General features: G+C 52.4%; 1 protein-coding gene across 2 annotated transcripts in view; it reads left to right on the top strand.

Annotated features, from left to right (window-relative positions):
• The first annotated feature begins 2,640 nt into the window (after positions 1-2,640).
• NOS1 (nitric oxide synthase 1 (neuronal)) overlaps positions 2,641-16,987 on the top strand; it is a 38,388-nt gene continuing 24,041 nt past the window's right edge. Inside the window, exons 1-2 of one of the 2 annotated variants that reach the window (XM_010159090.1) lie at positions 2,641-3,368; positions 12,492-12,618. In XM_010159090.1, the coding sequence (XP_010157392.1) occupies positions 2,641-3,368; positions 12,492-12,618 (855 nt within the window). Of the gene's footprint in view, positions 3,369-12,485; positions 12,619-16,987 lie in introns of both variants that reach the window. The other variant, XM_010159089.1, reaches the window with a different exon arrangement.

Raw genomic sequence — 16,987 nt, 5'->3', positions numbered from 1 at the left:
GCCCCGGGCCTCGCTGCGATGGGTGTGATGCAATGACAGACTTGGCCGAGTGCGAGGAGTTCATGAGCACCACGCACCGGGTGACTGCTTCAGAGCAAATAACAGGGTTGTCCCCTGGACAGGGGTGCTGACTGACCCGTGCTTGTGGGGTGCTTGTGCTGCTTTCTCAGCCCTGTTCATCCTTACAGCCTCAGCTGACACCTTAGGAATGAGTCCTGCATGAAGTGTTGGCTTGCCTGGGCGTCAGGGTGACGGTGACCTCATTGGCAAGGGGGGACCAGTGGAGGGGTTGGGGGATGCAGAGACCGTGCTGGTGTGCAGTGGGGCGAGGAAAAGACAGATCCTGTGTAGGGAGAAGGAAGCTGGTGCTGTGGTTTGGCATCGGCACTAAAGAGCACAAGGACCTTCGCCTGCGAAAGAAGGGGAAGACTTGGCTGGTGCTGCTGGTGAAAACGGGCTCTGGCTGGGGAAGGGATGGAAAGGGAGAGGGGCGGGATTTCTGTCTCCCTCCTTCCTCCCCAGATATGTGCTTTTCCCTCCTTGGGAGGCCTGAGGATCTGGAGGAGATGTCCTGCCCTGCTGCCCTGAGCCCTAAGAGGTGGCAAAGCCCATCATGGCTGGCAGAGGTCCTGCTCCAGTGACCTCCTGCGGGATGTCACCCAGCAATTAGGGCTTATGTCACCCAGGTTAACTAGTCCTTGTGGAGGTGACTCCCCACTGACCTACTCAGGTGGCATTTAGCCCTTTGCATGCTGCTACTGCTCTGCAGGGCTGCGTAACGGCAGGAGAAGGACAATAGGGGTTAAATCCATCGGCTTGTGTTTGGTTTCTAATTACTTTATTCTCTACTGGCCTGTAAAAAGCCAGTCTGGGGTCAGCAGCCTTCATCACATGAGGATTAAAATGCTCAAGTGAGTTAATGCTGGGGCTGGTGTCTGCTCCTCAGATACCCATTTTTCCCATCTGGGTGCTGGCAGGAGCTCCTGGCAGAGGGAGGCTCAGTGCTCCGTGTCTGGAGGTGCAAACGCTGCCCTGAACGTGCTGCTTCTGGGAGAGAGGAGAGTGTTTTCCTTGGCCTCAGTGCCTCCAGCCCGCAGAGCTAGTGCCCTCTGTTCTCTTCCCAAAATTCCGATTTAAAAAAGAAAAGGCCATCTGCATTTCAGCTTGCTGCTAAATGTCAGGGAACAGTCCCAAAGAGAAATGTTCTCCAGAGCATCTAAGAAATGGGAGGGGAACGCGGAGAGGGTTTGGGGGCCGAAGTTATTGAACACAAGCGTAGGCATGTCAGAACCAGGGTCCCATCAGGAGTCAATGCGACATGGCTCCCCAAGCCACGTTAGGGTTGTAGAAAGTCGTGCGCAGCTGCATGAGGTTCCCGCGAGAGCTGAGGAAACTCATTGCATGTTCTCCTCTAGATGGTTTTCCATCAGCTAAAGCAGTTTTTTGGGAACTGTTCGGAGCTGGATGGCAGGTCTGGGCATGGGGGAGTGTAGCTTTGCCTCCTGTATCCCCCTGCCAGGCTTGAAATATGGGGAGAGGAGGAACTGAGCCAGGCTGAGGCTGTGATCCCTGGAGCCAGGCTTTACAAGCACTTGCCGTTGTAAATGCTTTGCTGTAGCTCAGGGTAAGGGGAGCTGAGTGTCCTTGTCTATACTGCCTTGTTTTGCTTGTGGCTGTTACTCTTTCTCCTGAAACATCGAAACTGTCTCGGTGTGACAGCACCTATGGAATGAGTTCCATCCGAGGCAGGGACATACGTCCCATTTCGATCACCCCAATCCATCTCAGCCATCAGGCTGTTGAATACTCTGGAAAACACATGGAGACAAGATCCTCAGCAGGCAGAAATCACTGCTGAGCTCCATGTGGCTCTACCCATTTGCCAGACTTGCATGGGTTTTGCTTGGGACCCTTGAGCAGAACGGGGAGGGTCCGGGCAAAGCTGCCCAGGAGCCCCCTCCCAGGGCTCCCCCTCTTCCCCTGTACTTTCCCGGCCCCCGCTGAACAGATGGTGCCGATTTTCACAGGGGGAACGAAGGAAACAAAGCCCAGAGTGATGGGAGACTGCAGCCTGTCTCCCAAATGCAGCCTGGGGGATGACATCTGTGGGGACGGGCTGATGCATGTGGGTGTCTGTGGTGTGCCGAGCCCCCTGCCGAGCTGGCACTTATGCCTGCCCTACCTCACTTTTCTTTCTCCTTTGTTGGTTTTTCCTCCTTTCTAGCTGAAGAAGCTCGCAGAGAGTTTGCAGGGATGTTGGTGAAGCGAGCAGGTTGCATTCCCTCCTCCGCCCGGTGCAGGACCTGAGGCTGACTGGAAGCTGGCATGTTGCTCCCTCCAGCCCCTGCTCAGCCACGAGATGCCCTGCCCTGCCTGCCCTGCCCCTAGCCTTGCTTTCCACCAGTGATACACCCCGTTTGCCCCAGGACATCGCTTTCAGAGAGAGGTGGCAGCAAGTATGCTGCAGAAAGCCAGCCTGCAGCCAAAGCCCAGAAGAGTTTTGCAGTGAGGCCAGTTGCTTAACACCCGAAGAGTTGCCTCCGCAGCGTCCCGGCGTGTGTAAGCATCTTGGGCAGTGAATTTCTCTGCGTTCAGCGGGCGTCGAGATCCTAGTCTGCAGGCTTGAAGAGGGCGGCTGCCATGGAAGAGAATGTGTTCAGCGTGCAGCAGATACAGCCCAACGTCATCTCGGTGAGGCTTTTCAAGCGCAAGGTGGGCGGCCTCGGCTTCCTGGTGAAGGAACGCGTCAGCAAGCCGCCCGTCATCATCTCGGACCTGATCCGGGGAGGGGCTGCAGAACAGAGTGGCCTCATTCAGGCTGGGGACATCATTTTAGCTGTCAATGGCAGGCCCTTGGTGGACATGAGCTATGAGACCGCGCTGGAGATACTGAGAAGCATTGCCTCTGAGACCTATGTGGTCCTCATCCTGCGGGGCCCCGAGGGATTCACCACTCACCTGGAGACCACTTTTGCAGGTGACGGGACACCGAAAACCATCCGTGTCACCAGACCCCTCTGCCCAGCTCCGAAGGCCGTTGACTTGTCCAACCCGAGCCTGCTCGGCAAAGAGCAGCTGCTGCCAGCAGCCGACCGCACCATGGGCTCCCTGTGGACCAGAGAGATCGGGCGGGAGGTGGAGCCGGTGGTCCACGTTAACGGTGTTGTTACCGGCAGCAAAGGGCAGGACGCTGGGAAGGGGAAGGAGGGTGCTTGTGGTCACCTTTGCCTCAACGGCGGCGTGGAAGACAATGAACTGCTGAAAGAAATTGAGCCTGTCCTGGATCTCCTGAAGAGCGGCAGTAAGGACAGCGATGGAGATGCACCCTCCAAGGTAGAGACAAGAGATATAGAAGTCCAGGTGGACTGGTAGGTCCCTAAATACATTTTTTACATTTGGTGAAATGTGCTGGTTTTGGCTACCCAACGTGGCTGGGTTAGTTGTCGGTGGGCACCTCTCCAGAAACGGCTGCTGTGTGACACAGCAGGATGGAGATGGAGAGAAAGAGATGTAAAAAAGGGGGGAAGAGGTTGATGAGAGGAAGGAAAAAGGAATGAAAAATTGTAATAGATAGATGGTGGAAGAAAGGGAGAAAGGCATAAGTGTGGTAAATTGTGAGGCAGCAGGAGTAATGTGTTATGGAAAGCTGAGCTATGTGCTGTAGTGGATCATGGGCTGGGCTGGGTTTTTGTTTTGTTCTGTGTTCTCCATCTAATTTATTGTAAGCTTTAAACAAAATCCTGTGCCTCAGTTTCCCCATCTGCCAAGTAAGATTCATGGTCTTGTCTGTCCTTGCTATTCCTCTTCGGAGCTCTCCCCTTGAGATCTGCTATTGATTAACTGCCGGAGAGGGAGAAGGAGGGTCAGACCATCAGAGTACGGTGCTTCCCAGGAGAAATGAGTTTCAAAACCTTCTGTGCTTCTGGCAGTCAGGCTCTGGCTTTGGGGAAGGGAGAGGGGACCCCCAGTCCAGCTCCAGCTGAAGCCAGCAGGAGTCCCGTGCAAGGGCAGTGGGACCTGCCTTGGGTGTTCCTGCCTTATGGGAAGGGGGGAAATGATTCCCGTTGAGAGCTCAGAAATGGCCATCTCTTGCTGAAATACAACAGTGGAGCTGCCTGTTCGTCCCCTTGGCTCTTTCTAGATGAAGCCGGTTATTTCAGTATGTGTATGCATGTATAACAAGGGTGGGAACATCTGGATGCTTGCCTCGTGGGGAGGGTGAAATCCCATCACACGGATGGAAGAGCTTCATTTCTGATATCCCCTTCTGCAAGGGGCCATGTGTGGGGTGTTGCCCTTCTGATCTTCCTTGGCATTTCCCTGAGATACAGACCAGCGCTCCGGAGCTGAGGCAGCTCCCCATGGCCCTTCAGGTTAGCAAAAATGTTGTTAATAGCTTTTTCTTTTTTTTTTTTTTCCATACCAGCTCCCTCGCCTCCTGACCATTTATTAGCAACGAGAGGTTGCCTTTTCCTGTTGCCTTTCCCCAAGTCCCCAAACATATTTTAGCAGTGTCAAGTGCCGCAGCAGGTTGTGGCTGCCCTCAGTTATTGACTGGCTGTGAAAGCCAGGAGACTTCTTCACTAGGGCTGGCGTTCTCGGCTCAGTGACAGAGGGATTTGTAACTTCAGGTTCCCTTTGCTGCACCTGCTTCCTTAGGGAGGGGGAAAAAATGATGTTTATTGGTTTTATCCGAAACAGAGAGAGATGAAAGACAGAGCTGTTGGCTGCGGAGGAGCGTGATCCCTGCAGTGGGTTCCCCACCCAGCTCGTGGCAGAGCCCAGGCTGAGCTCCCAATCACTCCCATCACAAACCGACACCCACGCCGCGTGTTTTCCATCTTTGGGGTTTTTTTTTGATTTTCGGTTGTTTTCATGCCATTGTTTCTGCTCTCCTCCAAATTGTGTATTTTTTCCATGGAGGACACGGTTACTCAAAGCCCATTATGGTGGTGACACTGAGTCAGAGGGAAAAAAATCAGCTTGGCGCCGGCAGCAGTGGCAGACGTCTGGGAAAGAGCAGTGGGACAGGGCACGCTTGGGGACATCCTTCCCTGCCAGCCCCTCCTGCCACACACACCCCCAGGTCTCAGCACACTGCTTTTTTGCTGCTGTCAAAACCCACTGGTTTGGGTCTGTGCTGAGCTACAGGAGGCAATTTAACCCCTTGAGCCCAGCACTCGCCCTGAAAGGTTGAGGGCTACCTGCCCCAGCTTTAATCCAGCATCAACCCATCCCTGGGGAAACCTGGCTTAAGCAACCAAAGAATTGAGACCTTGAAGGGGTTGTGCTTGTCTACATGTCCAACGAAACACACAGGGGTGCTTAAACATTCTTTCCGTCCCTCTGTTTTTGCTCAGACTGATTCAGGGGAGCTGGGGGTCATAATCTGGTGAAGCATCCTGAGGGCACAATCCCAAGCATTGATACAAGGTACAGCCTCACCCTTCAAACTGTCCCCCCTGGTGTCCTCATGCTGTCCCACCAGGTCTGGGTTCTCTAAGGAAATCCTGCTCTGGCTGGGGAGAGGGATGAAATCTCTGGGTTTTTTTCTTTGAGAAATCTCTTCTACTCATAAAGAGATTAAACTGAAACACTTCGGATTCACTTAAACTGAACCTTTCAAACCAGCAAGAATATTAGCGAAGTGGGTACTTCACCAAAACTCCACTCACTTTATTTTTCAATATCCTTAAAAAAAACCCTTATGTAATCTATCTACCTTGGGACCGAAAATCCACTTTTCAGTCAAAATTAGTCTTCAATCTCTGCTTGATGAAAAGCTGCAGCCTCGCTCTTGCGGTCAGACTCTGTATGAGTGAGAGGACCTGGGCTCAAGCAGAGAAGTGGGAAAGGAGATATACTGCAGGGAAAACTTGTCGAGAGCTACTCTGCAGGGTAAAGGGCATTTTGCAGCCGCCTCTCCTCCCACTCCTGCGACGTGCTGGAGATGATTCATCTCCTCTGCTTGGTCTCAGACAGAGCCGGGGCATCGTGAAGGTCTTCTACAGTGAGAGTTTTCTTGGTCTGAGAGAGAAGTGCAGAAAGGTGAGGGAGCGATAGGAAGCAGATAACCGCGGAGACTGTGTTGGTCAATGCCAAAGAGATGCCCAAAAAATAAGCAAGATCTATCAAATTGATGCAGCTGTAATGTTGTAGCCTGAGACTTCTCCAGGCTCAGGGGGGAAGCAAGCAAAGCTGGCGTTAGTCAAAACAGGAATAGAGCTTTACCTAGACATTAGGAGGGTGCAAAACCTCGCTCATGGTCGAGCTCGATACATACAGCTTGACCATTGATTCAGCTGGAGATGGTGGCCTTGGGACTGATCCTGATCTGCCTCTGTCTTCGCCTGGTGCTGACCTTCACAGTCTGCAGCACTTTGTCAAAGCTGGCCCAGCTCGCAGAGCTGAGACACTTCCCCTGGGGCAGAAAGGAATGGTACAAGTTTGAGGTTATGCACAAGGAGCCAAACTCCTCTTGTTCAAGGTGGGCTTTGCCAAATGGCACCTGATGCTTTGGGCTTCCAGCTCGTGTCTCTAATGTTACTTGCAAGGAAAAGTGGGAGCTGTTAAGTAGGTATTGGGAAAAATATATCAGTTCATCTCCATCCCTCACACCCATGGACTGCACTCCCCGGGGAAGATGCCCTGCGATGACCTGGCTTTTACTCCCTGCTGATTCCCGGCTGCAAGGTGCCCTGGGTCCATGGTGCGTGCCCATGGGATGGGCTGTGACCATGGCTAATGTCTGCTGCATGGCTCAAGCCATCTGCGATGAAGTCGATCATAAAGCAGAGCATGGAAGTGGGGCGCAAGGTATGATGAGAGCTGGCATTTCTGCCATGAGGCTCACCGTGGGCTAGAAAACAAAAATAGAGTTTGATTCACTCACTGCCAGCTAACCTAGGTCTGTTTTTCCCTCAGCTCTAGGGAGACTGTCATGTCCCATCTTCCCTCCCTTTCCCCACCCCCCCCGCCACTGAGTTGCCAGTATTTATTTTTCTTCTCAGGTCTATTCCATAACATGAACAGCATGATGGAAACATGGCAGTCTTGGTCCAAAAAGCAGCATCAGCAGCCCTAAGAGGGAGAAGTGTGCTGAGAGCAGGAATTCTGTTTATGAAGGGTTTCAAGGTTTCAGGCTCCATCCTGCACTGGAACAAACCCCATAATTTTGCAGCTCTCAAAGAGAAAATTCTCTTCCTCCCACCTCCTTCTCTGCCGCCAAAATCTCTTTGTGTTGCTCACAACATTCCATTTGCATTTCTGATGTCTTCATTATTCTGTACTTGGACACGAAACTTTAAAACCCCTGAAATGAAAAGATTCCCTGAAACTATCATGTTGTTGCCATTCTGCAAAATGGTGCAGTAGGAAGCTTTGGCAGCTTCCCTTCCCTTCTCCCTCAGTGGATTCTTCTTCCTTGTCACTCTGACTGCCTCAGTCTAATTCTGAGAGGCACTTTGTGCCTGCAAATAACATATTCCACCTGAATATACCCCCATGCAGCCCTCTCAGACCAGTCTCCAATGCCCCCTTCACCCTCTCAGCCCGCTGGACCAGTGCTGTTTCTTGCATCCCATGGGATGGCAGTTCTCCTCGTACATGGTCCCAGCAGACAAACCCTTGGCCCATGTACAAGCCTGTGGTCTCCCAGCAGACCTGAACTGTGTTTGCTCTCCAAATAAGCTCCTGAGGCTGAAATCCGTTGAGTGCTCGTTGGGCATGGCTGGGAAGGGATGAGCATGGCGACTGCAGGTTGCATCTGTTGCTGGCTGAACCTCGAACAATGCTGGTGGGACTTTGGGATCTTCTCAGTGACGCTCTGACCTTTTCAGGGCGACAGACTTTCTTCAAGCCATGCTGCATGCTTGGTGAGGCTTCTGTCCTCTTCCGTCAGTGCCATTCAAGCTCCCCTTTCTCATTTAGAAAGTGGTTTCTTGCTTTCATCGTCCTGCAATCACCCACTCTGGGCATGCTGGCCCATCTGCCTCCCTGGGGAGTGCATCCCACCTTTTGGAGTTATTCATTCTGCTTCCAACATTCCCACTTCCTTCCTGAGCTCTGCTCCATCTTCTGGACCTTGCAAATGCCCAGTGCTGCCTGATCCCTCCTCCTGACTCTCCTTCCTCCTCTCTCTCCCTCAAACGCGCTGTGCCAGACCTTGCCTTAACCCTCAAGGTGAGGAGTCTGCAGCCAGCACCTTTTCCAACATTGCAGACTCTGAGATGCCCCAGGGGTGTGATAGCAAGGAAATACTAACTTCTGAGGGTACAATGCCCTCTGGAGTATGGTTTTCCCTGTGGCAAAAGGAAGGTGAGCCAAGAGCTGCTTACCCCAGCCTCTAGAACTGGAAGTAGGAGCAATGTGCAGTGGAGCCATGCAGCCATCCCCAAGGGCACGCCAGGAGAGGGCAAGAAAGTAGAAAGGAAGTATTTCCTTCTCGCAGCTCAGAGAAGCGAGGTGTGCACATGTGAGCTTCTCACACAGGTCCCAGGCACCAGCGTGGGGGTTTTAGCTGCTGGGACAAGGGCTTGGAAGGAGCTTATCCCTTGCAGTCACAGCACGGGTGCTGCTATCAGCATCACAGCATTAGAGCCATCATTGGGAGTGTGGACATCCATGTCCTTATCGGTTCATCCAAATTGGCTCCCGTGGATTGCAGCAGCTAGTGGTACCTCTCATCTCTGCCTGGGAAATCAGAGAGATCCTTCTGCCAAGCAAATTCAAAGGAGTGAAGTGACAATCTTTTTTTGCTCTTTTTTTTCTTTCTTTTTTGGAAAAGCTTTGGAGAAATTTCTCAAAGGGCTGTCTCAGCAACTTCCCTTCTGCTTTATCACTCTGAGCACTGCAACATCATCAAATTAGTCAAAAGAAAACAGTGGTGCCTCTCAATTCTCCAAACAGCCAGATGCTCTTTCCGAGGTGAGGCATCATCCAAGGCTCTGCCTGTGCACCAGTGGGGGAGGGCAGGATTCCTCTTTCTCTTTTTAAGTAACAAATCTTGCTTTCAGAACAAAAGATGACCTCAAAGGAGGTCCCTTCTTCCAAACCCGCTCTGGATCCAAAAGATTTTGTTAATGCTGAAACAGTATTTAATGGATCTGGCAGTGGGACCCAGGTCAGAAGGAAGAGTTCAGCCAAATATGTGCCTCCAAGGACATATCTTCAGCCTTGCTTCCAGTTCTTCAAAAACATGAAAGTAGTGACTTTAAAAAATCTTGTTTAGTGCCCCAGAATGCCCAGGTCTGATGGTCAGTCAAGAAGATTTTTCCAAAGGCTGCTGGGACCCAAGGACAAATCCCCCTTCCCCTGTGTATCTGCAGATGGGGCTGCTCCCAGGGCAGTTCCCTGGAGGTGTTCAACCTGGCTGCCTCAAAAAACCCCTCGGGGGAACTGGCATCCTTGCGTGAACGTGGCAGGTCACCACGTGCCTCTGCTGGTGGCTGGGGAAGCCAAGTCAAGAGAAAAAAAATAACTGACCCAAAAGACCCTGTTCCTGTCTGAGCTCACAAACAAGGCAGTTACAAGAAACAGGCAGGAAATATTTGTAAAATGAAGTAATTGATATTTTAAAAATCCCCTCCCCCATCTGGAGCGAGGCTGTGGCTGCTCTGAATGGGCTTTTCTCTCCCTGCCTCTCCCAAAAAGACAGAGCCGGATACTTCTGGGCAGGCTCATCCGGGAGAGGTCTGCGCTAGCTCAGTGCAGGGGCATGCACCCGCAGCCTGGCGAGGGACAGACCTCCTCGCCTGACACCCAGCAAACTGCAGCACAACACCAGCACAGAGGTGACAGATGTGACCGCAGGTGTAGTCTAGTGGCTTCATCGCAGCCACGCTCGGCGGTGCTTTTATAGCAAAGGGTGAGGCCTTGTTCACGTAGCCCTAAGTCCACCAAGAATAGCGACACGCAACCCATTTCTGCCCCAGTTTCAAATGTGCAATGGGATGTGGAGAGTTTGCTCTGGAGCATCCAACCCTTAAATGCCCACCTGGACTTCCCTGTTCCTCAGGATGGTGGCACCTCGCTGTCGGGTGGTGCTGGAGACCAGTCAATGGGAGCAGGGCCCCGCTCCAGCAGTACTTGTAATACACGAAGTAGCCAACTACAGCGATGACTCAGTTCAAGCATCTGGTCTTTTCCCTGTGCCGTTGGCACAGGTATGAGCATTTATGGCTTTGTTGGTGTGCAGACAATGAGATTTCATATGCAGCCTCCCGGCCGAGACCTCCTGCTGCTATCACCGATGGATGGATTCCTCTCCAGGTTCCCTCGTGCCGGCAGATGCCCGTTTAGATGGGTTTGCAGACACCTTCCTGGAAGCAGCGGGCTGTGCCAGGCACCTGCAGACATATGCTCAGTGTCATTTTGGAGGCGCCTGTGGGGTATCTGTCTGCCCAAGCCTCTCCTGTCTGCACAGAGGCACAATCCACGCCCCTGGACAGGCACTGTGGCCCCCACCGGTGGCAGGTTCCTTCTGCTAAATCCCAGGCACCAGTAAAGCCAAGGGATTTCTTCCATCGCCTTATGGAATTAGCGTTTGTGTCTTGATTTAGGCCAGTTATGGGGAGCAGCATGTTGGGGGTCATCAGCTGCAGGAGATGGCTTGTGCGTGTCCATTGTTCCATGTACTCAGTGGCCCTGTGACCTGGCTCCACTCTCCCTGGTGTCATGGGGCTCAGTGCAAGAGAGGTAGGGATGGGCAGCATGGAAACGGGCATTCTCCAGGAGATTTAACAGCTGGCCATGACTTAGGGGGAAGAGCCAGATTTGCTGAATTTTCATCCTGCTAATTCTCTGCCTTGCTGCTGGCAATTCTCTAGATGGAAGCTGGATGTGTCAACAGACCCTGAGCTTCCCATTTAGATGGGCTGGAGAGGGCAGAGTACTGTATGCTTCATGGTTGTCCCCAGCCCTGGGATCTGCCTGGCTGCCGAGTGTTCCCGGCAGCGTGTAGCAGAGAGCTGGGACCTGTTGTCTTTGGCTGTGGCCGTGTGGTGCAGCGGGTGGGGTTTCTTGTGTTTTATCTGATTGAAACCCTTTCATGTACTCAGCAGCCAAGTCACAGAACGGCTTTCTTTCCCTGGGGTGGGGGGAGAACATAGTAAACCCAGTAAAAACTTCCCCTATGGCACCTGTACCTCCTCGTTTGCACCAAGCAGGCCACTTTCACCCGAAGGCAGCCAATGTTTGGAAGGTGTCCAGGAGCCTAGTGTAATATTTTGGCAACTCTGTGAAGGCAGAAAAAAATACAGAAAACTCAGAGCACAGGAGATCATCTTTGTGCCTAAAGATATGAGCTGGGGAGCAAGGAGAATTGTGAAACTGTATTTGTTGGTATGTGCCTGTCTTCCTGAGATGGTGTCAAGAGCACCGTGTTGGTGTGAATTATGTCCTGAGGGCGACTGTCCTACTCTGGTCGGTGCCCAAAGCCTGCCATCATTAATGGAAAGGCTCCTTATTGACTTTAGTGGGCATCTGGAAGACTTTTAAGAACAGACAGCAGGAGCAAACCAATTGCCAGACAGCGTTACCTCGATGGTCTGTTGGGCAAGAGTGAAGGCGGCATGGCTGTGAGCCACGGGGCTATGTCCGTCCTGGCCCGTGGCCCCGTGCCGCCCAACCTGCGGAGCTCCTTCCCACGCACGGCCTCGCCAAGGCGGTCAGTGCCTTTGGCACGGGTGCTGCAGCCTGCTTTCACTGAATATCACATCCCTAAACCCCATTTGTTTTTCTCCTTCATGAGGGCTCATATGGCAGTGGCTTTCCATCACCGGCTTGAGTGGCATTTAACAGCCTCGCTGACATCCCCCCGGTACGTTCCCCAGGCAAACGTACACAGCGGGCTGTGTGCACCGTCAGTTACACCGGTCTCGCTGTGCAGGCCGGGGCAGCCGGCGCTAGGGACCTCAGTCCCCCAGCCTTACCGACATTCCCAGCTCCACGGAGGCAATCAGTCAGTTTGCTTGAGTAAAACCGCTTGCACTTGTCGGCATTTGCAGCATCCGTAAAGGTCAGGAAGTGGAGAGAGAGCTGTCTCTTCCTCCTGGGAGCCACCTATTTTTCTTGGTGTTTTTCCTTTCCTGCTCTCATAAACACCAAGCTGCTCTGCAAACCCAGCTGGTTATGCTATGAGGTTTTGCAGCTGGAAGCACGTACAGTTTTTCCCCAGCTCCATGCTTGCCTTTGCAGGGCTCCAGCTTGGGTTTTGGGGTACAGAGGGTCAGGCGTGTGACTCTGCTAGAGCCCATGTCCGGACAGGGGTTTCCTGTTGTTTTGTAGGCACGGCGCTCGCCCGCGCGGCGAAATTTCTATTGTGTTTGGGCTGCTCTCAGCACGGTGATTCATTGCCTCAGCTGAGGCAGAGCGTTTCCTCCCCTTCTGTGGGGCGATGTGCGAGTTTTCGATCGCGGGATGCAGGCCCTGGAGCTGCAACCAGGCACCCTCCAGCACACTCACCCAAATGGTTTTTAACCCTTCAGTTTCAGGGAAGGGGAAAACAAGCCGCAGAAGGCCTTACCGGCTCAGATGGAGAACGACCGTGTCTTCAGTGACCTGTGGGGGAAGAGCAACGTGCCCGTGGTCCTCAACAATCCCCACTCTGACGCGGGGCAGGTAAGAGCCCACGGCTCATGCTGCTTTGGTTGAGATGGGGGTCTGGGGGTATGTGACCCATCCCGGTGAGCTGTCACACCACAGCGAACCTGCGAGGACTACATGCGCTACCCTGAAGACCTTTGATCCCAAGAGCTGGAGTTGATGTGCTGTAGAGCCCATTTGATTCAGAAGCCAAATTGCCCATGGTTTTGGCAGGGTGTAGGTGACTGAAGAACGATGCTCTTCATCCAAGGTGCCAGAGTGGGCTTGGGAGCACAGAGAGGAGCCAGAACTCTGAAACTTCCCTTGGGACCATCATCCCTTTCCATAGCAAAAAGCCGAGTTGCCCTGTTAAAGTCGTTTGATTCGTATGACGGTAATTCAGTAGAGCACTTCAGATAATATGTTGTATGGTGCGTTTTCATCTCCTCACACCCCACGGACATAAATTCTCAGGCTTTCTTGCCAGAAGTGGATTAATTCCACGTTTGTAGCAAAGCCAGAGATGTAAGGCAGACCCTGCCAGGCCAGAAAGATCACCTCGGGGAAAACATGACGTGCATGAGCGCTGCCAAGCCTGCTTGGGCAAACGTGTCTCCCCGATGGGATTAACCAGCAGCAGGACAGGACGTGGGGGACAAGTCTGGGGAGCATTTGGTCTCCTGGCCCCACCATATTTCTCAGGGTGACGTAGTAAGGACTGTTTCCCAAGGGAGGGGAGAAAAGTGATTTAGTGTTCACATGAAGACTTCTGAGAAAATCAGTATTTCCTCAGCTCAGGAATGTCCTCAGCAGATACCTCTGGCTGATGACTCTTCCCAGCTTCAGTGAGCTGCAACGCGGCGCTCCTCGCTGACGTGCCACATACAGACCACCACAGGGTGGGTGCCACTCATGATGTGGCTGACATCCAGATGTTGAGCCTGGCCTTGATGTCCAGCAGCGTCCAGCAGCACCTCCCAGGCCATGACTCTGCCAGTGGATGTTTACTGATTTCACGGACATTTTGGACATGGCAAAGCCAGAAGCAGGGGGTGAGGTCACATGAGGTGACATGGTCCCTTCATGCCCATGGAGGTGACGTGGTTTTGGCCGTGGGGTGTAGCTACCCATGCCCTCGGTCCCCTGTGCAGGAGCACCACTGTTCCTCCTGGGACTCCTGAGCAGAACGATGCTCACATGCACTTTAGCAGCACGCACAGCGTCGGAGGATCACGGGACACGTGAGACACACTGTGCGGGCACTGATGCACACGCAGGGTTCCTGGGATACTCCTGCCCAGGCCAGACTTGCTGCAAGGTTTCAGCCAACCTGGTTGGGTGCTCTGCTGCAGCTGGGAGCAATTTCCAACCTCCCCTTGCCTGGCTGTGGCTCAGGACTGCGGCCAAGTCTTCCAGCAGAATAGACACCCTTACCCTGGGTATCATCCGACATCGGCACAAACAAGTGGGTGCATCCAAGAGCTGCCGCACACTTTGTTCCGCTGCTGGAGGGACGTTCCCCGTGTCCTGCCACGCAGTTAATGCGCTGTGGCAGGTATCACGAGCCCGTCTCGCTCAAGGACAGGTCACTACTCCGATCCCTTTGCCCCAGCTCTGGAAAGACACTGTCTTTCTGCCTCCTTTGCTAAGCATCTTGCATGTACGTGTCTGCTACTGTAAGCACTTTATAACCTTCTGTGTTCGGAGCTTAATTTCTCTCTGTTAGGGCTGCCAAAACCCCCAGTCTTAAGCTGCTATTAAACACTTTAATAGTTTTTTTTTCACTTGACGTGCAGCTTTCCTTTTATCCTTCTTATCCCCACATCGCTATGCCTGCTCTTCTAGAAGGCAGAAAACCTTCCTCGTAGTCCCTGCAGCCGTTCCCCCGGGCCCAATGCGGTCAAGGCAACTGAACTTCTCGCAAGCTGCAATAAATACTCTTAACACGGGGGCAAGTCAAGCCAAGCGTGAGCTTTTTATACCCGTCGTTCTTTAAAGCAGGATTTGGTGGATTCCCTTGGCCAGGTGGGGAATGCTCACTGAGGCCCATAACAAGGTACTGAAAGACCTGTTGGGCATCCATCCCTATCCTTTTTTTTGTAAAACCACGCAGTGTGTTTTGCTTGTCTCCCAGGATCCAAATCCCCCTGACTGACGGGAAGATGCTGTGACTGCACCAGCCCCAGTCCTGTGCGAGTTGTATTTCAGTCCGTACAGATTGATTTGTTAGGAGCTCCAGGGCAACCGGGGCGAGTGCGTGTCCATGTAGCTGGCAGGAGAAGGGAGTCTTATCAGCTCCACGCTTGTAAGGATGATTTACAGCTTTATAAAAGCGAAAAACACACTTTCAGCTAGACGGGTTAATGCAGTCTAGAAGGAAATGTCAGCATGCCAATATATCTATGACCTGGGCTAATGCTGCAGACCTCGACCTCCCACGGTCGATATGTTTTAGCAAGGCAATCTATGCCAATGCCGAAGGGACCCCCGAAGCCCATCTGGGATACAGGAGGAAGGCTGAGGTCCTGTAGAGCCCACTCGGGTCTGCAAAAAGGGAGCTGCTCCCGGTTGTTTCGGCCCCAAGAAGCGCCCGGGGCTGGGTGCGCTTCTCCCCTGCGTCTGTAAGAACTGCAGACAGCTCGCAAGCTGCACGCTGACGATAAGTGCCAACACGCTCCCTTGTAAAAGATGTTTGCATAATGCATGTGCGCCCCGACTGCTACGTTAGTCTCTTCGTTTGTCCCGCTCTTGAGTCACTAATATCACAGCTGCCTAATTAAAACATGAAAGGATCTCGCACAACCTCCCTGATAGAAGCAGGGGTAATATTTGCTTCAGCTCTGCCATGCAGGGAAGGCACACGCAGAGCTCTTTCCAACTTCTCTGGGTGCTGCTCCCTCCACAGCTGCTCTGCGACTCAGTTGCCAGACCTGGCACCTCTGCTTCTCGTAGGTGCTGTCGCCTCAGCTGCTCCAGCCCGGCTGGCAAACCAGGGATTCGGCATGCCGCTGCACTGTGGCCCTCCCTCAGCAAAGATTCAAACTTTTCCAGTCCCTGCACAGAAAAGACAAAAAGGAAAGGGAGCAGCCTTGAGAGAGGTTTAAGGTAGAACATCTGTAGGGAGATGTTAAGCATCTGATGTCCTCCAGCTTGGACCGTGAGCTTGCTTGCTCCAAGGAAGGGGTCATGGCTACATCTGGATTCCTAACACGCTCTTGGGCCATACCTGCTCCAGCAAGAAGTTGTTTAGCAGCACGCCTCCTAAGCTGCACTGGAGCCCCGTCAGAAAATCAAACCTAACTCGGAATAAAAAAGTGGTGCTGGATACAACTAACTCTTTCTGCTTGGTACTTCTAATTTCTGCCTGGCAGGTGGAGGTGCAGGGGAGGAGTGATTTTGTTTGCATTGTGAGCAGCAGTTTTCAGCTATGTTTTTCCAATCTCAGAGCAGCTCTGAGCAATCATCCTCAGAAGGAAGGTGGCAGATTATCCCCCCTTGGTCCTAAGAGTGGCCCAGGTTGGTTCAGAGAGCACAGAATGCTGTGAGTGGCTCAGGAATGGTTTAATTTCCTTGAAAGTGTGAAACAAGAAGAAAAAAAAATACTAGGAACTGCCACTGCCATAATTTAAGACAGATTTCCCAAAACAGAAAAAAAAAAACCTTTAAAATAGTGCTTTTCTAGGACTATATTTAGCAGATTCTTTTTATTAACTACTGGCTTTGAGCTCTATATGAAGCCTCATATTTCCTTTCTGCAGCATGTAAAGGGGAAGCTGAGATCCACTGTGTGGTCATCTGGCTTCAGGGACTAGGACCTCAAAATGTTCCTTGGGAGGATCACAGAATATGTGCCACAGGGAATGTCACAGGCACCCCTGACCACACAGCCTGAGGGCAAGCAGAGAGCAGCTTTTGGAAACTGGGAGGACCAAAGAGGGTCCTACCAAGGGGTCAGGCTGTAAAGCTCTCCCTTCCCCTCCGTCCTCTGTCTCTTGCTCCCAGCCTATGCTTTCAGTGCATGGTATTACACTGTGGGTCTCAGGCTGCTTGGTAGCAAAATGTCTGTTTTCATGGAAAAAAAAGTGTGGACCATATGGTAGAAATAAGGACTGGGCAAAAAATATGGTCAGCATCACAAGTGAGGCAACGCAGTGGTGTCTGCTCAGCCCAGGCATCAGTCTCACAGTCAATCAGGCATCAGTGTCTCTCTGCTTCGGGAAAGCAGAGCAATCCTCTGCCTGGCAAAGTAAGAACAAGTGAGGTCTGGAGCCTCATCTGCTTTTGTAATCCTTGTGGCCCCTGTTGCTTTCCCTCCTGGGTTTGCTCATCAGCAAAAGTGCTTGTTCTGAAATAAAAGCTTCTTCCACCGTGTGCTGTCTCTTCTTCACTTGGTCCTTCAGGCTGT

This window comes from Eurypyga helias, unplaced genomic scaffold (genome assembly GCF_000690775.1).
Source record: "Eurypyga helias isolate BGI_N326 unplaced genomic scaffold, ASM69077v1 scaffold39579, whole genome shotgun sequence".
Lineage (NCBI taxonomy): Eukaryota > Metazoa > Chordata > Aves > Eurypygiformes > Eurypygidae > Eurypyga > Eurypyga helias.
The sequence above is the reverse complement of the archived record's forward strand: the minus strand, read 5'-3'. Positions and strand labels throughout refer to the sequence as shown.